Source organism: Pelophylax lessonae (genome assembly GCF_965119305.1).
Source record: "Pelophylax lessonae genome assembly, chromosome: 5".
NCBI lineage: Eukaryota > Metazoa > Chordata > Amphibia > Anura > Ranidae > Pelophylax > Pelophylax lessonae.
The window spans coordinates 375,364,517-375,391,805 of NC_138772.1; the positions used below are offsets into that span (position 1 = coordinate 375,364,517).

At 38.7% G+C, this 27,289-nt stretch overlaps 1 protein-coding gene across 2 annotated transcripts in view; it reads right to left on the reverse strand.

The window, feature by feature from the left end:
* Positions 1-466: 466 nt before the first annotated feature.
* Positions 467-27,289, reverse strand: part of LOC309556100 (cadherin-7-like) — a 299,042-nt gene continuing 272,219 nt past the window's right edge. For both annotated transcript variants that reach the window (XM_082258423.1, XM_082258422.1), the window contains 2 exons: positions 8,012-8,263; positions 467-1,579 (listed from right to left, as the gene is read on the reverse strand). In XM_082258423.1, coding sequence (XP_082114549.1) covers positions 1,086-1,579; positions 8,012-8,263 — 746 coding nt within the window. In that variant the 3' untranslated portion in view covers positions 467-1,085. The remainder of the gene's footprint in view (positions 1,580-8,011; positions 8,264-27,289) is intronic.

The window sequence follows — 27,289 nt, forward strand, 5'->3', positions numbered from 1 at the left end:
TTTATCTTTGAACTTGCTTGATTTTGTGAATGTATATGGATATAGGTCCATTGTTTTTTCTTGTAGTTTGGGTTTTAATCTTTATAGTTGATATAAAGAAATGCATAAAACACCGAGCTATCTGCTTATATACAGTATATAGTCAGTCTATTTAGTCAATTTTAGTTTTTGTGGGCTCCCATAGGCCTAATCACCCTATCACATGTAACACGTCTCTACAAAAGTTCCAGATTTTGTATTTTTCTTGCTGTCTCAATGCTGCGCAATAGATAAAGAATGCATCAAGGAGAATAAGACCTATCTTATAATGCCTTTGCAGCTTGAGACCCTTTGTATAAGAAAATGATTGAACCTGTACGCAGCTATCCACAACTAAAATAACAGCCCTGGGTTTACTGATTCTTTAGGGAGGAGCATTAGCAGAAGCTAAAGAAGAGAAAGATATCACAGGCTAAAAAAGTCCATGTGCGCCACATCTGCTAAGATGTGGTAGTACCTATAAGTGTTTAGTGATATCCACTGTATTATACTAAATAAGATAAATTATAAAGATTATTCACCATATAATGACCATACAGGTCATTTACATAATCACATAGGCAATGTTGGATAAAGACTTGCAGTCAGAAATGATATAGTAGTACTTTTGTGACCATGTTCAACCTTTACATAGTGCAGCTCCCTGTAAATGGTGAACCTCATGTGGTCCCCAATCCTTTCATGACAGGCTGAACTGAAGTGAGTTCCACGGAATGTCTGAAGAACCATGGTTAAGCCAAACAGGGAGCACAGATCTTAATATCTGTGCGCACACAGACCTAGTAATTACATTTCATCTTACTGTATTAGCACATAATACACAAAACTTAGCTACCAGAATATCCCCTTCTATGCTTTGCTGCAGAGACAGCATAATCATCCAGATACTGGTCAATCAACAAACTGTCTTACTTAACAATTTTTAACTCTTCAGTTTCTGGTCAGTGCAGTCTCTTGGGCAAGAGAAATAAAAACTTCCACAAAATCAAAATTCTATAATGTTACTTTTCAGTCTTTTCAGTGCATTAGGCATATATATTCAAGTGCTAAGAATAAAGGCTGTCTTCAACAGTGCCGTACATGTCAGCAAGTCTTTTAAAACGAGGACCCCATTCACTAAGGTAGTCATAATTATGTTCAGAGTTGGAACTCACTGACTCCAGCGAACTAAGAGATTCCGCAACTGACCCATTGCCTTCAAATGCATATGTCTGTAGGGAGTCATATGGAGGAGCACAAGGGTCCACATCAGCTTCCTTAAGTCTTTCCCAGATAAATTCCCTAAATATTAAGTTGTCTGGAGCACTCCGGGTAGATGGACGGCTTAAGAATTGAATCTCTGGAGTCACATCCCTCCTGCTTTTGTTGTCTCGGATGATATTAAGATTCCTCAAAGTAGTCATGTCAAATGCCTCAGTATCTTCTTCACCGCCTCCTTCATCATCATATCTAACAATGTTTTCTCTTACATCTCTTTCTTCATCAAAGATCAATGGTTCCTTTTTACGTCTTCTCATAGTGACAATAAGAAGAACAAGCACTGCATTAAAGAAAAATATCAAGAGTTAACTCCAACTAATATATTAAAGGTGAACATATACCTTGTTGTGTTTTTGAACAGCTAAGGTTTGATAGTGCCTTTTACACTTCTTCTTATCTGCCACTCCTCTGTCTCTGAGGATTAAGGTCATATTCCTTAGGATGAGACACCCGTGCATGAACAAAATTGCCAATGGGTGCTCCATCAAGCAGCAAAACTACATGAGCCCAAGGTGACATTGAGGCTTCATGGAAAGACCTCAGGCAGAATTGCAAAGTCTACCCATTCTAATAGTGCAAGGGCACTAGGACAATTTTATTATTGTACTGAAATTACTAAATGAAGGTGCTAGTGAGCCAAAAAAAAACCCTGTCATCCAGCCATAATTTATTTGTTTTTTCATATTTTTATATTTAGTAAGCAACACACATTTAGAATATGAGGAAATGTTGTTTAATTCAAAATGTGATAGCGTGCCCAGATAGCTATCATTTCTAGGTGAGATTCTATGTGCTGCAGTGTTGGTTAGGTTAATATGCAATTTCACATTTATTTTACACACTGTGAGATAAATGATTCTAATTTACAATACTTATCTCTTGTATCCTCCTTTGAAAGATTTTCTTTTCTATGTTTAAGCCTATGGGGAAAACTGTTAAAAGTCGGTCTCAGTCTCCATAACAGAGTGAAGCACATTTTTTTTCCTGCAGCATCCTTTGACACATATAACAAGCAATAAATTGCTTGTCATGTAGTAGCTACCAGGCTTTCCTCTAATGATCCATATATTAGTGGATGCCTTACAAATGTAAAATATTGCTAGATCAGCCTTAATGTTTGCTTGAAAAATAATGTAAACACTAGTTCACTTTTAAATTAAATAGAGGAGACAGTGGTTTCAGGCATATTAGCAAAACTTTCCAGAAAGGATTTGAAGAAATTTGTGTGACCTTTTAAAATGGCATTTAAATGGTTTTATATTGTCTAAACAAGCAGAGGCTGTATCAATTAAAATTAAAGGAAGGGTCATTTTCTTTATCTCGCCAATTATTTTATTCTATGATAACTACCATATACAACATGTATAATGCATTTATTTTCTCAGTTTTTTAAAAATGATAAAATGGAATTCATATCTGAATACAATGTGTATGATAATGTACTGTATATCTGCAGGCAAAAATGCCATGTATGCAGATCAAAAACTGCCAGACTTAAACAAAATTGTTTAAAGGTATGAAAATAATCTAAGCAGTTTAAAGCAGGCACTTAGGGGTGCCTGAATGTACCCCCTCATTATTTTCCTGAACTCCCTGGGAATGCCCAGATATGGAGTCCTTACTATGCAAATACTGACTTCCATTCCATTAACTTCTAAGGTTTGAACATTCAACATTCCAAGCTTATTGTTGCTTTTTCTTTGTTGACCACAAAGGCATGGCACATTGAATGGAATAAACAGAGTAGGGAGGGAGCTTTTAATTAGAACCTGGAAGATCTTGGGGTTCTCAGGAGTATAAAGACTCGGTAAAGTATTGTGTAGGAAGAGAAAATTCCAGAAAAATAATATTTATTTAGCATTACATTGTTTTCTATAATCATCTGTTCATTTACACATAGAAATCAGTGCCGCAGTGTCACGGACAACTTCAACTTTGAGTGCCCACTGGGCTACAGACAGGTGCTTATCATCAGTATAGACAGGTTTTCAAAAATAAAACTCTTCATTTCCCTTCGGAATATTATCAATGACTCTACAAATCCAAACCCCCTAAGGTCAGTTTAGACTGAAGCCAGATAAAGTCCAGGGTATCCTTAAGTTCGGTAAAGAACTGTATAAATACTATGTCTGTGGCTCAGTAAGCCTCAGACTATTGTATTCAGATGGCAGCCATCGGTATCCTTTATATCAGAAAGCTTAAACCTTTGCATTTAAAATAAAGATCTTCATAATATATACAGTTATTCTTATTAGCATATATTAAGCTAAAAAAAAAACATTGACATCTGAGCCAATTATCAGAAAAGAGAGAATTTTTACACTGTTAATGGCTGGATTCACAGGCAAAGCACATGTGAAATTGAAACAATGTACTCATTGCTTGCAGTTTGGCTTCTATAAGCACACCCTATCTCAAATTACTAAAAACGTAGGCTTCATGTACACTACAGCTCCTAAACTTTAGTTTAAGAGCTTTTGGAATTTTTTTTGTTGCCAAAGCTCCTAAACTCAACTACATGTACACATTTTGCTTTTTGGATCATTTAGGAGCTGTTGCGTTTAGGATAGGTTCTACCTCCCTCAACCCCCCTCTACTGAATGCAGAATAACCACGTTCAGGATAGGAACATTTTGACCACTGGCATGCCAAACACGGAAACATTTTTCCATGTTTCATGTTTTTTACGTAGCCAGCATTTATAATAGGCTTTGTGTACATTAAGCCTTACTTGTTTTTAGCTGCCATTGACAGTAGATGCTGCCTACCAGCAGATGATATTTTGGCATTATCTTTTTTTTTTACCTGCAAGAACAGAAAAATAACAAGAATAATAAAATAAAAAAAAAAACACCCCTCTACACAAAACTATACTGCTTTTGGTGAAGCAATTTTTCAGATTTAAATTATTCAAATCTAAGGTGCTTTATAACAGTATAACTCCCTATGTTTTATTTTGCTTATAATTCTGGCTAGGTCCCTAACAAAGAGCAATGCATAAAATAATATATCTGCTTCAGTGGAAACTAGTTCAGGAGAGTGATTAGTTTACATCTATCTCTGTCAATTCAATATTTTGACATGTGTATACACTGTTAAAAAAGTGTTCCAAAAACTTTTTTGAGCAGGGTATAGCATCAAGACAAATAAACTCCTGGGATATTGATCTGGTCAGTTAAGTAGCAGAGGGGGTTATTAATCAGTTTAAACTGCTTTGGTGTTAATAAAAGTAATTACAGATGCACTAAATAGGCAACAATGTGACAACCTCCAAAACAGGAATAGTTTTACAAGTGGAGACCACCACCTTTTTTTTCCCTACTCATCTTTCCTTTCTGTTTTTTTTACTAGTTTTGTATTTGACTAGGGTCAGTGTCACTACTGGTAGCATGAGGCAATACCTGGACTCTATAGAGGTCCCACAGGCAGTCCAACTCCTCCAGGATGGCACATCAATATGTGCCATTACGAGAAGGTTTGCTGTGTCTCCCAGCACAGTCTCAAGACCATGGAAGAGATTTCAGAAGACAAGCAGTCACTCTAGGAGAGCTGTTCAGGGTCGTAGAAGGTCCCTAACCCATCAGCAGGGCCAGCATCTGTTTCTTTTTGCAAGGAATAACAAGATGAGCAGTGCCAGAGCCCTACAAAATGACCTCCAGCAGGCCACTGGTGTGAATGTCTCTGACTAATCAATCAGAAACAGACTTCATGAGGGTGGCATTAGGGCCCGAAGTCCTCTAGTGTGCCCTGTGCTCACTGCCCAGCACCGTGGAGCTCGGTTGGCATGTGCCATTGATACCAGAATTAGTAGGTCCACCACTGGTGCCCTGTGCTTTTCAAAGATAAGAGCAGGTTCACCCTGAGCACATGTGACAGAAGTGAAAGGGTCTGGAGAAGCCATGGAGAATGTTATGCTGCCTGTAATGTCCTTCAGCTCGACCAGTTTGGTGGTGGGTCAGTGATGGTCTGGGGGAGCATATCCAAGGAGGGACACACAGACCTCTACATGCTAGACAATGGCACCCTGACAGCCATTAGGTATATGGATGAAATCCTTGGACCCATTGTCAGACCCTACGCTGGTGCAGTGGGTCCTGGGTTCCTCATGGTGCACAACGAGTATGCAGCCAGTTTCTGGAGGATAAAGGAATTGATACTATTGAATAGCCCCCACACTCGTCTGACCTAAATCCAATAGAACACCTCTGGGACAGTATGTTTCAGTCTATCCGACGCCGCCAGGTTGCACCTCAGTCTGTTCAGGAACTTGTGATGCCCTGGTCCAGATCTGGGAGAAAATACCCCAGGACACGATCTGTCATCTCATTAGGAGCATGCCCCAACATTGTCAGGAAGGCATACAAGCACGTGGGCGGCCATGCAAACTACTAAATACCATTTTGAGTTGCTGCAATGAAATTTCAGCAAAATTAACTAGCCTGCTGCATCATTTTTCACTTTGATTTCCGGGTTATCTTTGAATTCCTCCCTTTGTAGGTTGATCATTTTCATTTCCATCACACAATAAGGCATCATTTCGTTACAAACACATTTACAAGTCCATATCAGTATAGATATCCAGCAGGATATTTTTCCCTATTGAGATCTGATGTGTTTTCAAAGTGTTCAAAGTGTTTTTGAGCAATATGTATATAAATATATATATATATATATATTTTTTTTCTTTTTTTGCTGCTTTAGAAGGTTTAGCCCACAGGTCACCATTCCACATCTTGGCAGTTTATATAGACTTCTATGGGGCTTACAACTATTTATAGCAGATTTTTTTGCTTTCTTGTGGGAGGAGAAGTGTTTCAGCTCCTGGATATTATTCAACAGGGTAATAAAAGTATTTTAAATTAGTTATTAGAAACTTTTTTTTTTTTTTTTTCATAAAAATGGATGCTAAAGCTGATAAGCTTTGGCTAAATTACTTAGGGAGTTGAGAAGCTCTGCAAAATAGATTGTACTTTTATGTGAAGATTAAATAAGTTAACATCAATTTGATTTTTACATTATTGGATAAAATGAATACACACACACTTTACTGTGTGAAGATTCTCAACTCCTTTAGTAAATTAGCTTTCCTGTATTGTAAGGTCATACCCACTTGTGGGTGAATGCAAATGACAAACGTGGGGTAAACGTGGGGTAAACTCACACTGAGCTGTCATTAATATGTGACGATGGTGCTCTCAGCCTCATCATCATTTTTTAGTCTGGTGGACCACAATCTAAAAGCCAGAAAACCCAGAGCAAAAAACTTATAGCAATTGATACTGGTATCCACTAATTATGCTGTTAACCCATTACATTCAAACAGCTGCCACATTTTTATCGGAACACAAACCATTCAAAATATCTATGTTAATAATCGTGTCTTTTAAGAAATGTCTGTAATACACACTGTCACAGGTATATTTCAGAGTTTAACAGTATAATAGCGCTGTCAGGACTGGGATCTGAACCCACAACCTCTGTTATGTTCAGCAGTTTATAAGGGTCTATCAATGTTCTTTGAGGCTGTGCAGACTGTGTGCCAACAGGGATGTGGAGCTGTTTGGGAAATACCTTGCCTAATAGGACTCTTTCTTAAGAATGATAACATCAGCTTATTAGCCTCTTAAGATGTGTTCATGTCTAGGGCGATGCATTCCTGCGGTTTTATACCCTGTATTTTGGGAACAGGACATTGCTGGCTATGTGGATTTTTTTCTTTTTAACTTTCACTGCTTTTTTGTGAATTTTAAAACAACAAGGCTGCCATGTATTTGCCCACACTGTATTAGGACACTCAGACCTTGATATTATCACACTAACTTAAGTCTATAACAGACTTGTAAGATACCATTTGATGCCAAAGACTAAACTTACAGATTTTTAAGAAATAATATAAATGACTGCATTACATGGGTCAATGTCATCAAAAAACTGACCTAAGTCAGTAAGTCAGCGCTCACTGACTCACAGTGGAAGGTAAATGCATAGACCATATGTGCAAAAAACACACAAGCATATATAAACATATAATATGGTAAGGCAAAAAATTCTAAAGGAAGGGGGGGGGAATGTATATATAACAAACAAGTCAAAGATGGGAGTGCAAAAACCTCATCTATGAACGAAGTCCTTCCACAGTCCGGAAAAAATCACAGTGTAGATGATTCCTTGTAGTGGATGGTCATGAAGTCCAAATCAAGGTGTATGTGGCATATAGAGTGCAGGCAGCTCCTCGGGAGGTGAGGGACTCTCCAGGCATATAGCAAAGAAGGAAGAAGACAAAGGGTGCCAGGTCACAATATAGTATGAGAAATATGACAATTTATTGTAGTGACTTACATGTACAAACGATCCAAAATACAGCCAGTAAACCATTAACAACGGTACCATTGCTAGTACCGTTGTTCATGGTTTACTGGCTGTATTTTGGATCGTTTGTACATGTAAGTCACTACAATAAATTGTCATATTTCTCATACTATATTGTGACCTGGCACCCTTTGTCTTCTTCCTTTTTTGCTACATGGGTCAATGTAACCATTTTACTTCCAGAATTTCCATTCCTTACATTCAATGTTCCCACAGACACTGAATGGTCATGGAAGTCATTTTCAGACTACACAAGAGGCTTTGTATGAATCCTGGGCAATTTATACCTTGACTAATAATAATCCTTTGTTTTAATAATATTAATGAAATTAAATTATCTTACCTAAGAGTGTCAGAACACAAGCTAGTATTGCAATCAGAGCTCCAGTACTCAATCCAGCAGGTAAAGTATAAGCTTCAGCATTACAGGTTTGTGCTATTCCATCCACATCACAGTCACAGACTCGTATGGTAAGTGTGTTGGTGCTGCTAAGTGATGGAGATCCACTGTCCACTATGACAACTGGTAAATAAAATACAGATTGTTCTTGCCTCCGGAATCCATTTCTCTTTGTTATAACTGAAGCTGTATTATCTGTAGAAAATATATTTTATTAATATTACATTTGTAGTAAATATTTGGGAAGTAAATTATGCTCAGAATTTCAGTAAATATTAAAAAAAAAAAAAAACATAATTAGGGAATATGCAGGCTGATCAAGCCTTTAGAAATATTAGGTTCCTGGCTGTCATGCATTTATTCATTTTTAAATCCACAACTGTTGGGAGTTCTGACCTTACTTTGATTTTGTTGATCTGCATGCTCATTACAAATTAGTGTATCCATGTACTGCAGCCAGGCAAACAGCATTTTCCGTGCACAATAAATCACTGGAGGAGATTTACTAAAACTGGCGCACACAAATTCTGGCACAGCTGTGCATAGTAACCAATCAGCCTCTAGGTTTTATTGTCAAATTGTTATGAAGCTAAATTTAGAAGCTGATTGGTTACTATGAACGGCTGTACCAATTTCTGTGTGCACCAGCTTTAGTAAATCTCCCCCACTAAGTTGTTGGTAAAATTTAAGTCCTGAATAGTTAGAAAACCAGCAACCACTGGAGATATGCAAGCACAACCGATGAGCTACATTATCTACAATGAAAGTGGTTCAAAAGGCTTAAGGTTTTTTCCTTCGTGCTTTCTATACATGAAGGTAAAAAACCTTCTGGGTGCAGCAGTCCCCCAGCCCCCCCCCCCCAATACTTACCTGAGCCCCTCCTCAATTCAGCAATGTTCATGAGAGTCCTCCTCATTGGCTGAGACAGCTGTGAGAGCCATTGGCTCCCTCTGCTGTCAATCCTAGCCAGTGAGCCAATGAGAAGAGAGGGGGTGGGGCCAATCCAGAGCTTCATGTCTGAATAGACACACAGAGCAGCGGCTTGGGAGAGAGCCAGCTTGGTTGCACCCACAGTAAGCTGTTTGCTCTGGGGGCACTTGGCAGGAGGGAGTGGCCAGGAATGGCGGAGGAGGACCTGAGAAGAGGAGAATCTGGGCTGCTCTGTGGACAACCATTGCACAAAGCAGGTAAGTATAACATGTTTGTTATTAAAAAAAAAAAAAACAACTTTAATATCACTTGAAGCTTAAAACTGCTGCCATGCATAGACTCTTGGTAACCTCTGCTTCTACACAAGGTCTTTTAGCATGAATTATTAAAACAATCCTATTTCATGAAGATATCATTATAAAACCCTTGTTTTGAAACTTCCCAGCAATTCTACAGTCTGGGATATTTTGTTGATTGCTGATATCTCAATAACAAATTTACAGAACAGCCCAGACAGTCTGATCTGCAGCTTATGTGATGTGTCATGACAGCAATGACTTCTGGCTAAGCCCTGTGTCAGCTGCAGTCTAATGAAATAAGCAAGCCTGCAATACACTCTATATAGGAAATGAAGACCATATATGGGCTAGCTAATATCACCAGTTTGCCATTATTTAAAGTTGATATGCAGTATTGTGAAGTCTGCTTTACCCCTTATATTTGTATGAGTTTCCTCCACATGGTCTAATTTCTTTCCACAATTCAAATATCACAACAAAGGTTAATGTGCTACCAAAAAAGCATTTAGTATAACACCAAAATAACGTACTAGTATATGCACGCATACTGTATGTATAATATACTGTGAATGGGAAACATTAAATTGAGAGCACTTCTATGGGACTAAATTAAATAGTTATTTGTTATCTGTGACAATACTGCATAAAAAATGTGTGCCCTATATAGCTAAATATACAGATCAGTTCTATCCAAGTTCTTCTAAGATCTATATTTATTATGCAATTATAGATCACTTTTCCTTGTAACTTTTAAAATGTATTGAATAGATCAGTAATATACACGCCACAGCAACACACTACTCCAAAGGTACTATGTCACTCCCACTGATAACCAAAGTGAATTGGGCTAGATGAGAAAAGCCAAAGCAGGATTATATAGTAGAAATGAGAAGGCTATGTTAACCTGTAGTGGTGGATGCTGTGGCTACCTTTTTTTTTTTTTTTTTTTTTTTACCATTTACAATTTATTAAACATTTAAATATGCAATGTGGCAACTTTACATTTAAGCCAAAGACAACAGATTGTTGGGGCTCAGGGTCTAGCACAAATGCACTTACCTTTTACTGAATAAATATACATTAACACAAGATATAGGCCTTTAATTTAGTAAATTCTACATCTGTAATGTACAATAAATGTGTATATGCTAATTTAACATAATTGGCTGATTTTATACAGCACTTATATCTTTTAGTCCATAAGTAAATTATTAAATGATAAAGAACATCAAACACAACCACTTCCAAATAACTAGGAAATAAATGTCTAAAACAAAAAAGTAAAGACCCCATTGCTTTACAACCCACCCCAACAGTCTAAACTCTGGAAAGAGGATAAGGTCACAGCTTCCCTTCCAGAGAAGGAGACTACAGTCGCTTTGCTTATCAAAAAATCTGGAATTCTGATCCGTTATGAGCATTGAGACAAGATTCAATATATTTCCAAAGAAAAGCACAAATGCGTGTCATGATTCGCCAATTCAGCAACAGCGAGTACGGCATTCAAAAAAAAAAAAACTCATCCCATGGATCAAATAAGATCAGCCACATTCATTGGCATCTCCTCCGCAGTAGTATTGTAGAAAGTCTCGATATCACAAAGTATTCTTTTATCCTCTTCTGTAACAAACGTAATTGCCACACCTTTTCTACCAAAGCGACCTCCACATCCAATCCTTTACAAGTACAAGTCCTTGTTCCACTGGCCGCTATCAATTCACGACCAGATGTGTGTTTTCTCTGGACAAGAGAAATACACACCAGTTCCATAGGCCATTCTCTGCTGCGTCCGGGAGCAAACGGTACTCTGCTCCTTAGCTGTTTAAACATAAAAGCTTTGTAAAGATTGCCTGGGGAATTAACTACATGCCATATTATAGACAAAACCTGTTTGAGACCAAGCGTCCCTGTCGGCTGTTTTGTTTCAGAACAGACAGGGATAGTAGGAAGCAATTTATTATTTGCAGGGGGAACGACAGAACAGCACTTCACAGCTATACTGTAACTTAACCTGCGTTAGCTTTCTTCTTTTTAAGGGTTTTTCTCGCACAATTTTATTAAAATAAAGTTCAAAGTTCCAGAAACTCAAATCAGGTTTCCCCTCACATGGGCTATCAGTATTTCACTATTGCAAAGAAATAGGCATTCAGCCTCCTGGCTTATACATATAACACTGCCGCTCTGGCCTTCCACTTCAGGCCCTCATCTATTTTTAATCCGTGGCAACCCTGCTTGCATCATATGGCCTGGAAGGTCAGGTAAATCTCCCTATTGTGGTGCAGACAGATCAGGTAAGTATACATCTTTTCATCTCTCCCCTATACAAAAACAACCAATTAACGTTTTTTCGCCTGAAGTTCAGTTTTAACATCTGCTAGTAGACACGTGCAATCTAAAAAAAAAAAAAGTGTTTTGTTTTGTTTCATTTTGAGTCATTACATTTGTTTCATTACTTTTCAGAATTCATTTTGTTTCATTTATTTGTATTCAAATTAGATTTGAATTTCTTAATTCGACCAAATTCGAAAAGATTTCAACCACATTTGAAAACATTTCAACTGAATCTGTGTGTGACAGATGTTTTGGTGTGAGACACTGAGACAAATGATGATGGTACACTAGTCAATGTTTTTGAACACTGGAACATGCCTGCTGTGACAGCTGATTGGTTGCACTGGTAAGCTCTGACAGATGTTGATTGGACACACATTTCTACTACTACAGATTTTTTTAGGCACAGCTACACTGTGACTGATGTTGATGAGTGTAACGGATCCTATAGTCTCTATGAGAGAGATCCGTGCAGCTTCTCCCGAAATCCCAGTGAAAATACCATCAAGAAGTGAAAATAGCTCCCAACCCCCAATCATGAGTCCAGACTTCATGAAGGGATAAAACGAACTCTTTATTAAACTCACACACAGTCAATTTATATACAGCATGGACAAATCCCCCTCCTCATCAAATTACTACACACAGGTCAGGGGTTGAATGATTGCATTATAACATGTAGATGAAATTGTATACAAGAACCAAACTAATTATCTAGCCCTCTGAACAGAAGCAATGGGAGTTCATTAACATTTCTAAGGAATAACGACCACAAACATCATTCTTAACAGATGACAATGGTTCAATCAACCTGAGCCAATTGACTTGCAGACGGCCGTACTCAAGCTCATGAAATACATTACACATTACCAGACAGAGGGGTAAATCAGCATATTGAATGATGTCTGGAAGACAGGTGGTTGAACTGATGACATTAGTATCTGTACACATCTTAGCATGGCTTTGATTATTTAGTAGTTACAGACTTTATGGCAACAGGCCACAGGTCTCACAGAGCAACTTGGAGAGACATTGTATGTATTGTACATGAGAAACATTGCCGATATTGTATGGTGAAGTTGTAGGGCTGCAGTGCCAAGCTCCATCTCAAAAGTCTGGGGTTATCTCCGGCTACTCAGTTGGGCCAAATAAGTGGGTTGTGGTCCATCATTACTGTAAAGGAATGTCCATACAAATACGGCTGCAGTTTCTTGAGTGTCCAACACTAGGGCCAAACACTTTTCAATGGTGGCATAACTGACCTCCCTGGGTAGAAGTTTTCTGCTCAGATATGCCACCAGAGGCTCCATGCCATCCTCCCCATCCTGGCTTAAACAGCCCCCAGTCCAAATATTGAGGCATCTGGGTATCTGGAGAGGGTGAGGCATCCATAGCTCGTTCCTGCTGTCTGGTGGTGACTGGGAGTGCTCCTTCCGAAGTCGGGGTTATAAATTGTGAGGTTTAACACCCCAAGTCATTCCCCAACAAGACCTCAGCTGGTAAATCTGGCATGATGCCCACTTCTACTGACTTAGCCCCGGTGCCCCAATCAATATGCACCCTGGCGGCGGATAACTTGTGGATGGCTCCCCCTGCCACTCTTACTGCCACAGCACATTGTCTGTGCTGAAGGGGGTGACCCTGGACGGATCCATGAAGCTTGGTTCCTGCTCTGGGTACAGTCTCGTTGATAGTGCCCAAACTGCTTGCACCTGTGGCACTGTACCCCACTGTGGGACCGGTATCTGGGTGTCTGCCTGTGGGTGTGGTAGTAGTGAACTGCCGCTTGCGCTGGAGAAGGTGGCCCTGTTCGAATCCATGAAGCATGGTTCCATTTCTGAGTGCAGTCTCTCTGATAGTGCCCAAATTTCTTGCACAAATGGCACTGCACTCCATTGTGCCTATGGTATCGATTTGCCGGGGGGTTAGGGATTAGTCCTGATTGTTGTGGTGCTGGCGCTTGAGGATAGTACTGGGGACATAATCCTGATGATCCTCTGTGAAGGTCGACCCGCCTGCTCTCATAGAATTCGTCCGCCAGCCTGGCTGCCTCCTCCACTGTCTGAGGTTTCCTGTCTTTGACCCAGTTTCTGACATCTGCTGGAGTGTAGTCGAAGAATTGCTCCAGCAATAGCAACTGTAGGGCATCCACTAATGTAGTCGCCTGGCATCCCTGCATCCAATTGCTGGCGGCATGGTGCATGCGGAATGCCCACTCTGTATATGACTCTTTGCCCTGTCTCCTGAGGGCCCGGAATTTTTTTTTTCTGTGTGCCTCCTGTGTAACAGCATAACGAGTCAACAAAATTTCTTTTACTTTGTCATAATTGTGAATGTCCTCATCAGGCACTGCTCTAAAGGCTTCTGCTGCTCTGCCTGATAACTTGCTGCTCAATATCGCAGCCCAGTTAGCTTTTTCCAGGTCCTCTAATGCACACTGTCTCTCAAAGTCCTGCAAATAATTATCAATATCCATCTCACCCTCTGTGAAGCTTTTAAATGCAGCATAGTTAATCTTACGCGGCCGTCCTATTGTAGATCCAGGTAGCGACAACATATCCCTTTGTAGTGATCTGGCTCTGGCCTCCCGAGCTTCCCGGATACTCTGTGCTTCCGTAGCTTGTGCCATGATTTGCACCACAATTTCTTGTGAGGGGTTAGGTCCCAACATACTTAGTCTCCATCTTACATCCCTTTGGAACTCTGTTTCCTCTGTGTTTGCCATTTGCAGGTTGCTGGTTCGGTCGCTCTCCAGTAGTTCGGCAATTATCGTGGCTTTTGGCTTGTTGCTCGCCCCTAAGCCTCGAGCTTCCAGCAGTTCCTTAAGCGTCGTTCGTTTCAGCCGTTTGTATATATGCACCATTTTCCACCTCTTTCAGTTCAGGATATCCCTTCGGGAGAAAAATCCCACCGTTTGCCACCAGTGTAACGGATCCTATAGTCTCTATGAGAGAGATCCGTGCAGCTTCTCCCAAAATCCCAGTGAAAATACCATCAAGAAGTGAAAATAGCTCCCAACCCCCAATCATGAGTCCAGACTTCATGAAGGGATAAAACGAACTCTTTATTAAACTCACACACAGTCAATTTATATACAGCATGGACACATCCCCCTCCTCATCAAATTACTACACACAGGTCAGGGGTTGAATGATTACATTATAACATGTAGATGAAATTGTATACAAGAACCAAACTAATTATCTAGCCCTCTGAACAGAAGCAATGGGAGTTCATTAACATTTCTAAGGAATAACGACCACAAACAGCATTCTTAACAGATGACAATGGTTCAATCAACCTGAGCCAATTGACTTGCAGACGGCCGTACTGAAGCTCATGAAATACAATACACATTACCAGACAGAGGGGTAAATCAGCATATTCAATGATGTCTGGAAGACAGGTGGTTGAACTGATGACATTAGTATCTGTACACATCTTAGCATGGCTTTGATTATTTAGTAGTTACAGACTTTATGGCAACAGGCCACAGGTCTCACAGAGCAACTTGGAGAGACATTGTTGAAAACTATCACTCTCCCTTACAGGCAAAACTCAGATTTTGTCACAATGAGGAACTAGTAGTATGGCTGATCTAGAGACCACATTTTTAAAAAGGAAGAAGGATCATTATTTTTTCTATCAGCAGGAATATGATGTACTCATTTCAACGTTGTTTTCACGTTTGAATCAATTGGAATTAGTAACAATTTGAATATTGGATTGTTATTTCTGTTCAGTTCAGGTAGCCCTTGGTCAATGCACAATAACCAAAGAAAGCAGCATCTGATAAAGGAAACCACATACTGGGGCTGATTTACTAAAACTGGAGTGTGAAAAATCTGGTGTAGCTCTGCAAAGAAACTATTCAGCTTGCAGGTTATTTTGTCAAAGCTTAATTGAACAAGCTGAAGTTAGAATCTGATTGGCTTCCATGCACAGCTGCACCAGATTTCGTACACTCCAGTTCAACCCTACCATGTCAATTATACCAAAACTAAAAATTCTGTATTATGTCATTACATTGGGTTCATATTTCAGATCCATTTTGCTATTTAACATTTTGCAAAGTTCTTGTGCTTGTTGGACTGTTTATTATTCATATATCAGTGGATTAAACAGTAATGTAATACCTGTATACCTGTCAGAAATTGAAGTAAGGCTGTTTTGGCTATTAATGGCCCATCTGTTGTAAATGTGACTTTAAAACCATTGAAACAAGATTATGGCAGAGGGTCATGGATGAAATATTCCATCACTTGGAGAAGTTTCCATTCATAGCACCCTGCACTGTTTTATGGAGGATTATATCTGGCCCAGAGTGAATTACAGTTTCTGGGAAGAAGATTTGCATCAAAGCACTACCAAAATGACCTGCAGTGCTAACAATGATAACATATATTCAAGAGATCAAAGAACAGACTGTAACCTAATGTTAACCAGGGTCAGATAACTTGCCCACAGTAGGGCAGTGCCATCTCCTGAAGGATGTCAGTAAATGTGGCAGGATGTAGTCTGCAAATGCAGACTAGACAAGGGACTAGTGGGTTGTGAAGACACCAGAATAAAGTGTTGTCAATATGGGTGTTTCTTATTATGAGTAGGGTATTGTATACTATAAAAAGCAGTAGCCCCGCAATTTTTCTCTCTTTCTGATGAGCCCCATTAGAGGATTGATCTTCCACCTAACTTTACTTCTTTATTGCAATTAACATTTATAATTGTTTGGATACTTATTTTTGTGTTTTTGTCTTATAATAACACAAACAAGTATGGTCTATATTTATTTCAGCACGTTTGGTTTTTTTTTGTTTTTGTTTTTTTTTCATTATTAGCATCATTAATACTGCCCGGCCATCAAAAGGGATGTTGTTCATCCCTTGTAAAAGCAATAAAGTTGATTAAAAAAATGAAAGAGACAGTGTAAAAAAAAATGTAATAAAATAAATATTAAAAAAAAAATGTAAAGCACCCCAGTCCCCCCCGTGGTCACACTCAAATGTGAAGGCATACATAGGTCAGGTACGCATATGAAAGGGGTGCTCACACCACATGTGAGGTATCATCCTGAATGCAATAAGTAAGAGAAATAATTTCAGCCCTAGAAATCCTGTTTAAATCCAAACTGGCAACCTGTAAAGGCTTTTTAGGCATCAGTCATGAATAACTTAATATATCATAGTTTGCCGCCATTCTACAGGTGTGCACAGTTTTCAAGTTGGTATGTTACATATCAAGTTACTTGGGATAACATCATCTTTTATATTTTACAAAAAAAAAAAAAAACATATTGTATTGTGTCTGTGTGCACTAGAATTCATTGAAGTGTATTTTGTTCCTAAAAATTTGCATTTGATTAAGTGCTGCGAAACTATCTAGAGACATAAAAAAATCCAACTATCACCATTTTATTCTTCATGGCCTTTGCTTTCAGAAAGTATATTATGTTTGGATGCTCTAAGCAATTTTCCAGCAAAAAAAAACAGATTTTGTAAGTAAAAATGTCAGAATGGGCACGGTTTTGACGTGGTTAATAACCGTATTTTGCAGGTGGTGAAAGAATGTCTTATCTGTGCAGAAAGGAACCCCAGGCCAAAAGTGAAGAAACCTGCACTAGCAAGGGTACATTTAGCTGAGAAATCCTGGGGGGACCAGCAGATTGATTTTGTAGGTGTGATATTAATACACACAGAGGATACAGACATCTGTTAGTGACAGTTGATATATTTTAGAAGTGGATGGAAGCTCTGTCTCTGAGAAAAGATTTAAAAACAGTCAAAGCTAGAGCTTTGTAAACTGAGGGTTTATGAAGATAAACATTTCCCAGAATTCTGGAATCAAGCGGGGATGTGAATTTTACTGGCAGAGTCATGAAGAGTTGGGTGACATGCCTACCATCAATTCCGATGGATCTATGGGGATTTGCAACAAAAGCCATCCAACAGAACTAATACTCAGTGCTCCTCCAGTCCAGGTGAAGGAACAAGTACAGAAGTATTTGAACTTTCCTTCAACTAACATGGTACCTAGACAGAAAGAGAAACCTGACAAGCATCTCCTTGGTTTAAATCTTAGAGACAAGATGGAGTGAGCACTTGGTAGGTGAAGGTCACTGGAACATGAGTGGAAAGATGATAGTCATCTTGTTGGCACTGTGCAAATCCACTTCAGAAATTTCCACTGATAAATATTTGGGGGATGGAGTGGAAAGGGAAACTTTGAGGAACGTTATTCATATACACGTATTGTATCACCAATTTTGGAGTTAATAGGCCTTGGGGGAAAGCAGAGGATGAATGATTATAAGAAAAGAAAAGTTGATCTTTTACCAGAGTTACTAAAGACTCACCAGTCGAGTCACCAAGGTAGCATACAATATGAAGTTTCTTTTGCTTTTGGATGATTTAATCCTAATTCAGCAGCAGGAAAACTCACATAAACAGGACTTACAAAACATATTACTGGGATCTCTCCAATCATTCATGGATGCAATAATCTATAAGAAATGACAAAGTGAATATGAAGTAAGTACTTAGGGTTCTGAGGCTTAAGCATGGTAAGATGCCTGAGGGCCTGACTAAGGAGCTTCAGATGACAAATTAACAGGGAAACTATTTCTTGTTTGGGCCCAACCTTCTCAGTTGTACCGAGAGCCTACAGGTCCCTAGACATGAGAGTCACCAGACCTAGACATAGGAGAGATACACCTCTTGATGTGATTACATCAAGAGCATTAAGAATGTTGCATAATTATTGGCAGTGGCTCCTCACAAAAATGTCCTCCATTAGAGTAAGGACAACCATTCCAAATAAATCTAATCTTTTTTCATACACTAGCTATCATTGTGCAATATACATTCAATGTGTGGCACTAATTCTTACACAGTATGTGCTGCGTATACACAGAATCATGTAAAGTCAATGCAGAAATGGCTAACTCTTGGGAATGGGCAGAAGTGTATAGAGTCAGACTGCTTATTTTTGAATAGTAACCAAAATAGGAGCTGCAATGGGTGTTTCTAATAACGTCGGCCTGAAGAAGGAGCGCATGCTCCGATAACGCGTCGCCGTAGCATCCCGCATCACCGCCAAGAGTGACGTCAGGATCCCAGGACCCACGAGTGCCAGCGTTCCACCAGTTGACGGGGAGCCCACGAACACCACCGAGGCCATCCCTGTACACATGGAGGAACCCCCCCTGCCGCTTTCACCAGGATCCACTGCCTCCACCACCAGGACCCGCTCCAGTGATGCTCCTGATGATCAACATTACTTGACTAATTGCATCTTATTCACTGACTAAATGTGAGTGTAATACTGCTGCACATACTTCAATAAATGTCTTGCTGAACTTAGAAGGCGCTGCGCTGTCTTCCCTCTTGTCTCCCCCCAGAGATCTCTTCTGTCTCTTCTGCCGGCAGCCGCTACAGTGGACAGCTACCCCCTGAACTGTTTGGGGGTCCCCCTACCCCTGGTGTTTCTCTTCTCCCTTCCCCCCCTCCCCCGGGTCCCAGGACCAGACTTTTTTGAGACCTCTTCTTGCGCCAATTCACCACTAAACCATTGTTTCTAATAACGTTGACCTCAATATTTTGAGGAACAAATTCTCTGCCACAGCTTCTGACAGTAAGCTGAGATTTGTTAAATGCACAGATATATACAACATCATTATCAATATCCAACATAGTAATAAAAATACCTAAGTCAAAGTGGCTGGATATTTTATTAAGAACTCTAAGATATAGGACAACAACATAGTGACACATGATAAGAATGTATATTGGCCATTGTTATGCACCCAAGGACAGTTAAAGTTATCAACTAATATCAAGCTGATTGTACAATCTGTATATGAGGGAAAATCGCCTTATGAGTTAGCATCCCAACTCAGTAAAGTTTTGCCTAAACATATCACTTTCACATATCAGTTTGATGTATTTGGTTATGGCTATGGTTATGGTTGAATGGCTTATGTACTGGAGATTACACATTGTTACATACATGGATGAATTAATTAGAGCGTAGTTAGAGATGGTGGAAGCTGGATTCAACTTTTTTTTCCCTTTGGCACAAACATGATGTTATGTGTGCGGGTCAATATGAGGTAGTGGATTAAAAATGTTGGTAGGATACTTCCATTTGTGTAATAGATGGGGATATCCCAGTGTATTATTGAGGACATATAAGAATTTGTTTATTTGTCCTAAAGAATACCAATATGACATTGTTAATGGAACATAGGTGCTCTAACATAACAGCAACTAGTGGTGCAGGGTGTACCCTGTACAATATGAAATCCAATCACGGGAATAAAACTATCTGTTCCCATCCATTGCCAATCTGTCTGTGGATGTTGACAATAAAATCCCTGAACCCTGAACATGGGTATGGGAAGAAGGTTGCAGGGCTGGTTGACAGATAAGAATGAAAACCTCCTATGGAAACCACAGAAAGAAGGGGTTGATGCTATTAAAGTCATATACCATGATCAAAATGAGATAAGCGGCAAATCTTTAACAAAATCATGCTGGAGTTTATTGGTGGGAAATCATTTTTTTGCATTCCAGTAGGGCCAGAGGTGATTTGAATGATTTGATTTATCTGAGGTTGGTGGATCATTTGCAGCTAAAAATCATCCAGTTGGTGGTTATCTTATAAATATTTTATTTTATATTCTACTGTGACAAATGGTGCATTGTTATTGTAGATGTGTATCAGTATTGGTTATTATTAATATAGCTGTGGTATTAGGTAAATCCAGCCCACTGCCTGCATGGGCTGATCGACAATAGTTTTCCAACATTATGTCAGCACCCTCACGCTGTTCAAAATTTGGCTAGTCCCTGCTGAACCAGATGAATATCTATCTGCCTGTGACCAGCTTTAATATGAGTGTGGTCTTGTGTGCTATAAAAGCTGTAGTCTAAAAGCTGCATGGTCTAAATGCCGCATACAAATACCTGCAAGTATACTTATGCCCTTGCCCCATGTTTATTAAAAAATGTATATACAGTATCTATTTCTACATAAAAATGCAATGTAGGCTGTTCCAAAGTCCTAGATTGCTCTCCTAAAGAACTGGGTGTTAAACGCTGATAGAGGTTAATCCTGTGTCCTTTATATCACATGAATCTAGGAAGGAAAAAAAGCCTGCTACACTTCAAGAAAGTTCAAACTCTGCCAAATGTATTGTTCTTTACAAACAAGCAAAGCATCCCCATCTCCATTCTCTCTTCTTCCCTCCCACTTCTATTTTTTATCTTCTTTTCTCCCAATATTCTTCCCTAACATATATTGTTTTATTATTATAAATATTATTTGTAATAAAAGTCATTTTAGCAAGTATTTTTAATCACTCACTCTAGATATTATACCATGAGAGGTAAATACAGAACCATTAGTAGGGGGGATATTGCATTTATATAAATTTTAGCTATGAGGGCATTATGTACAGTATGTATGTGTGTTGCTCTAAATCGTGTAAATTCTTGAAAAAAATAATATATATATATATATATATACACACTATATTACCAAAAGTATTTGGACGTCTGCCTTAACACATACACGAGCTTGGCATTCCAGTCTTAGCCCGTAGGGTTCAATATTGAGTTGGCCCACCCTTTGCAGCTATAACAGCTTCAACTCTTCTGGGAAGGCTGTCCACAAGGTTTGGGAGTATGTTTAGAGGAATGTCTGACCATTCGTCCAGAAGCACATTTTTGAGGTCAGGCACTAATGTTGGATGAGAAGGCCTCACACATAGGTTCCGCTCTCTAATTCATCCCAAAGGTGTTCTATAGGGTTGATGTCAGGCCTGTGCGGGCCAGTCAAGTTCCTTCACCCCAAACTCGCACATTCATGTCTTTATGGACCAGGCTTTGTGCACTTTGGTGAAGGGGTGGATTGTGGTGTGGGGTTGTTTCTCAGGGGTTTTAGGCTTGAACCCTAAGTTCCAGTGAGGGGAACTCTTAAGGTGTCAGCATACCAAGACATTTTGGGCAATTTCATGCTCCCAACTCTGGGACATGGATGAGCGAGTTTGGGGTCGAGGAACTTGACTGGCCCGCACAGTCCTGACCTCAACTCGATAGAACACCTTTGGGATGAATTAGAGCGGAGACTGTGAGCCAGGCCCTCTCATCCAACATCAGTGCCTGGCCTTACAAATTTGCTTCTGAAAAAATGGTCAAACATTCCCATAGACACCCTCCTAAACCATGTGGACAGCCTTCACAGAGGAGTTTAAACTGTTAAAGCTGCAAAGCTATCTATCTATCTATCTATCTATCTATCTATCTATCTATCTATCTATCTATCTATCTATCTATCTATCTATCTATCTATCTATCTATCTATCTATCTATCTATCTATCTATCTATCTATCTATCTATCTATCTATCTATCTATCTATCTATCTATCTATCTATCTATCTATCGATATCTCTCTCTCTCTCTCTCTCTCTATATATATATATATATATATATATATATATATATGTATATCCCCACGGCTTCTCTTCTATAAATAAGCTCAGCCTTGTGGGTAAAATGTTAGAATGCATACGTTAAGGAGGGGAATATTTGCTTGTTTTGCTGTAAAAAAAAGTTGCCAGCATTTTCCTGGAGTGCAGCTATTTATTCCCTCCTTTTATAATACATGTTGCTATATGTTCTAAGTTAAACTAAAACTGTCTCACAACTCTCATTTAAGGCGTAAAGCTATCAAATGCAATTTTGGTGATTTTAACATACAAAGTAGAATAAATTCAAATCTAAACATTATATATATATATATATATATATATATATATATATATATATATATATATATATATATTTTTTTTTTATATATATACACACACACACACACACACACAAACATATTTCATTTTTAGGCATTAGAGTTGCTGTCAAAATCTAGACATGATACAAAGTCAAGCAAATGTCACACTACTGATCTTCAATCAACAGCTATAGTGAGGAGGGACAGGCAATTTAGCATTACTTTTGATTTCTCACTTTTTGTCAGCAATGTATTACCCTTTGGCAATGCCAGAATTAATCAAACCGTCTACAGTACAAGAAAAAGAAATATGTACTCATGTCTTATGAAAACTGCAAATCAAATCCAGATATCTATGTAAATGTTGTGCTTTTTTTGCTACAAAAAAATATAATCAGATTCCCCAGTTGTTAAAAAAAACTCATCAAATGACATATGCATGTATACACACAATAAAAAGAATGTAATAACATAGTCACAAATACTCAAAAATTATTTATATTTTTTCAATATTAAAAAAGACTACAAACACAAAAATATTATACAGTGCTGAAGAAAAGGAAAAATAAATTGCACTGACAAGCAGGAAAGAGTGATGACTTTTTTCAAAATGATGTCCTTGAAGATGTAATATACTACAGTTGATCTGTGGTTGCACTGAAAACAGTTACCATGACATTTCTTTATTATATGGCCGAGCAAGCCGCTGTTTGTAGAGGAAAAAAAAGACTGAGCTGGAGAGGTTAGCAAAGCAGCATGAAGAACACTAAAATAAATAGTATTGTACTTTTTGATTGAATAATTCTAGGCTGTCATAGTTATTTTGTGTCTTGAAAAGTTTTCCATGCAACTGAGCCCAAAGTGTGTCCTTGTGTGTCATTATAATGAAGTTTCTATTGGAGCAATGCAACATAATATAAATGATTATTTGTGCACCTATTAATGCATACCTCTCAAAGGCTTTCTTAATATTAATATCATTACGTGAGATGCTTGTATATACCAAATAAATGACTGCACCAATAACCTCCAGATTAGCTGTTGAATGCTTTTTTGTTGCCCAAATTAAAGCTTTTTCGTTTTTACAGCTTTTTTTTTTTTCAAAAGAAAGGAAACGTGCATACGTTTTATTTATATAACATAAAATATATTTCCAGCATTAACTGCTTTTTTAAAGAATGAACAAAACACCATCTGTTGCAGTCTAGGTTGAAATGTCCATGTGAACACTGACAGTTTGGTATCGATCTTGGCAGCCTGAGCATTAAAATAAAAAAAAAGTGAATACAACTGATAAAGAAAGCTCTTATCCACTGCTACCTTCAGCTATTCTAGGCTTTACTTAAAGCTGATATTCACTCTCCCCCCATTTTTTTTCTTTTACCACTGCTTAAAAGGTTGCAGTTTCTGCCCAATTCAGATGCTCACCCACCCATCCTCTTAATTTTCTCCACTGATTGGGTCCTACGCCACCATATTCTTTGTAACTCATTGAGAGACTGCCGGCTCCACCGGGTTCAGCCGATGGGCCTCCCAATGATGTGCTGCAAGGCCCACCCACTTCTCCTTTTTGAAAAGAGGACACTGCCTCCTGGGATACTTGACATGCATATCCCAAGAGGCACAGGGAGTACAGCACACATCATTTGCCTAGGTCAGGGGTCTCCAAACTTTCTAAATAAAGGGCCGGTTTATTGTCAATCAGACTTTAGGAAGGCCAGACTTTGCCCAGCGGGAGCAGAAATTTTAGTGGCATCAGTGGGTGCAATCATTGCCACATTTGGTATTAGGGGGAGGAATAGTGCCCCATGGTTGGTATCATAGGGAAGAATAGTGCCCCATTATTGGTGGCAGTGGGAGAAATGGTGCCCCATTGTTTGTCTCAGATGGCAGAATAGTGTCTCCTATCAGTGGGAGGAATAGTGCAGCAAGTGCCAGATAAAGGCAAGCAAGGGACCACATCCGGCCCCCGGGAGATCACCAGCCTTGGTGAATGATGTGCAGGGGGGGCAGGATCAAACCTTTAAATTGAAAAAGGGTAAGCAAACAAACAAAAACAAAAAAAATGTGATCTTTGTGTAGCAAAGCTAAGGGTTGGTGTATAGGAGGCACTGTGGCTACATTACCTAATTGTTTTTGTTTAATTTCTACATCAGGAATTTGAGAGTCATTCAGTATGATGTTAAAGTTTTGGGCAGGTGTGAAGAAGAAATTATGTAAAGAATGTTTATATTAAAAAAAACTATATATATATATATATGTATATATATATATATATATATATATATATATATATATGTTTATATTAAAAAAACTATATATATATGTATATATATATATATATATATATATATATATATATATATATATATATATATATATATATATGGTATATATACGGTATATATACGGTATATATATATATATATATATATATATATATATATATATATATATATATATATATATATATATATGTGACAGCCTTATTACAAGATGGATTGAATTAATCGTTTTCCTCTAAATTCTACAAAGAGTACCCTATAATGACGACTTAAAAGAAGTATGTTTGAAATCTTTGCAAATTTAAAAAAAAAAAAAAATCACATTTACATAAGTATTCACAGCCTTTGCTATGACACTCAAAATTGAGCTCAGGTACATCCTGTTTCCACTGATCATCCTTGAGATGTTTCTACAACTTGACTGGAGTCCATCTGTGGTAAATTCAGTTGATTGGACATGATTTGGAAAGTCACACACCTGTCTATATAAGGTCCTACAGTTAACAGTACATGTCAGAGCACAAACCAAGCAATGAAGTCCAAGGAATAGCCTGTAGACCTCAGAGACAGGATTGCATCGAGGCAAAGATCTGGAGAACGGTACAGAAAAATGTCTGCAGCATTAAAGGTCCCAGTGAGCACAGTGGCCTCCATTATCCTAAAATGCAAGACGTTTGGAACCATGATGACTCTTCCTAGAGCGGGCCGCCCGGCCAGATTGAGCAATTGGAGGAAAAGGGCCTTAGTCAGGGAGGTGACCAAGAACCCGATGGTCACTCTGACAGAGCTCCAGCATTTTTCTGTGGAGAGAGGAGAATCTTACAAAATAACAACCATCTCTGCAGCACTCCTCCAATCTGGCCTGCATGGTAAAGTGGCCAGACAGAATCCAATCCTCAGTAAAAGGCACATGACAGCCAACCTGAAGTTTGCCAAAAGGCACCTGAAGACCATGAGAAACAAAATTATCTGGTCTAATGAAAGAAAGATTGAACTATTTGGCCTTAATGACAAACATCATGTCTGGAGAAAACCAGCCACCGCTCATTACTTGGCCAATATCATCCCTACAGTGAAGCACGGTGGTGGCAGCATCATGCTGTGGAGATGTTTTTCAGTGGCAGGAACTGGGAGACTAGTTTGTTTCTGTGTAGAAAGCTTAAAACTGAGTGTGGAACAGCCAACCTCTGCTACTAGGGTGAAGTTGTGGAATATAATTTCATGTCACAGGTCATACACCATAGCAAAGCACAAGGTAGGTATACTGAATCAGCAAGGTCACTTCCAGGCAAAAATGTTAAAGATTGTGAAGAAGCACAAAGACATGGGCAAAAGGGAGGACTGTAGATGCAGTGGTTGGCCACGGAAATGTAATGTAGCAGATGAAAGACACATTGTGCTTATTTACCTTCGACATCGGACGATGTACAGCAGTGCCACCAGCACAGGACTAGAAGAAACCAGCTTGGCCCAGGTACCCTATCTACTGTCTGGAGAAGTCTGGCCAGAAGTAGTCTACATGGAAAAATTGCATCCAAAACACCATACCTCGGAAATCGAAACAAGGCTAAGCGACTCAACTATGTACAAAAACATAGGAACTGAGGTGCAAAAAAATGTCAGGAGGTGCTTTGGACTGATGAGTCAAAAGTTTAAATATTTGGCTGTAGCAGGAGGCAGGTTGTTTGCCAAAGGGCTGAGGAGGGGTACAATAATAAGTGTCTGCATGCAACAGGGAAGCATGGTGGAGGTTCCTTGCAAGTTTTGGGCTGCATTCCTGCGAATAGAGTTGCAGATTTGGTCAGGATCAATTGTGTTCTCAATGTTGATAAATACTTATTCATCCTGCCATACCATCAGGGAGGCATGTGATTGGCCCAAAATGTATTCGGCAGAAGGACAACAACCCCAAACATACAGCCAATATCATTAAGGATTGTCTTCAGCATATAGAAGAACAAGTAGACTTGGAAGTCATGGTTTGGTCTCCACAGAGCCCTGATCTCAAAATCATTAAATCTGTCTGGGATTACATGAAGAGACAGAAGGATTTGAGGAGCTTACTTCCACAGAAGATATGTGGATAGTTCTCCAAGATGTTTGGAGCAACCTATCTGCCGGGTTTCTTCACAAACTGTGTGCAAGTGTGCCCAGAAGAATTGATGCTGTTTTGAAGGCAAATGATGGCCACATCAAAAGTTGATTTGATTTGGATTTCAATTCTGTTCATTTACGTTTCATTTTGTTAATTGATAAAAAATAATCTATAAACACTTCTATTTCTGAAAGTATTCTTAATTTGCAGCATTTTTTCATGCCCACCTGAAACCTTTGCATAGTAGTGTAGTATTCAGTTCTGTGTTAGATATTTAGAGAATGAAAATGTTTACAAATCAAATGCAGCTAAAGTAAACTAAAGAACATTAAAAATTAAGAATTGTGTAAAGGAAACTCTTTGGATTAAAATAACTTGTTATTACGGTACAATACAATACTAATTTAAAATATCGTTATTATTACAATATTACTAATGCTTAACTGTTCTGTTTTATCAATTGTTTTCCACAAAACAAGCTTTAGCTTTAG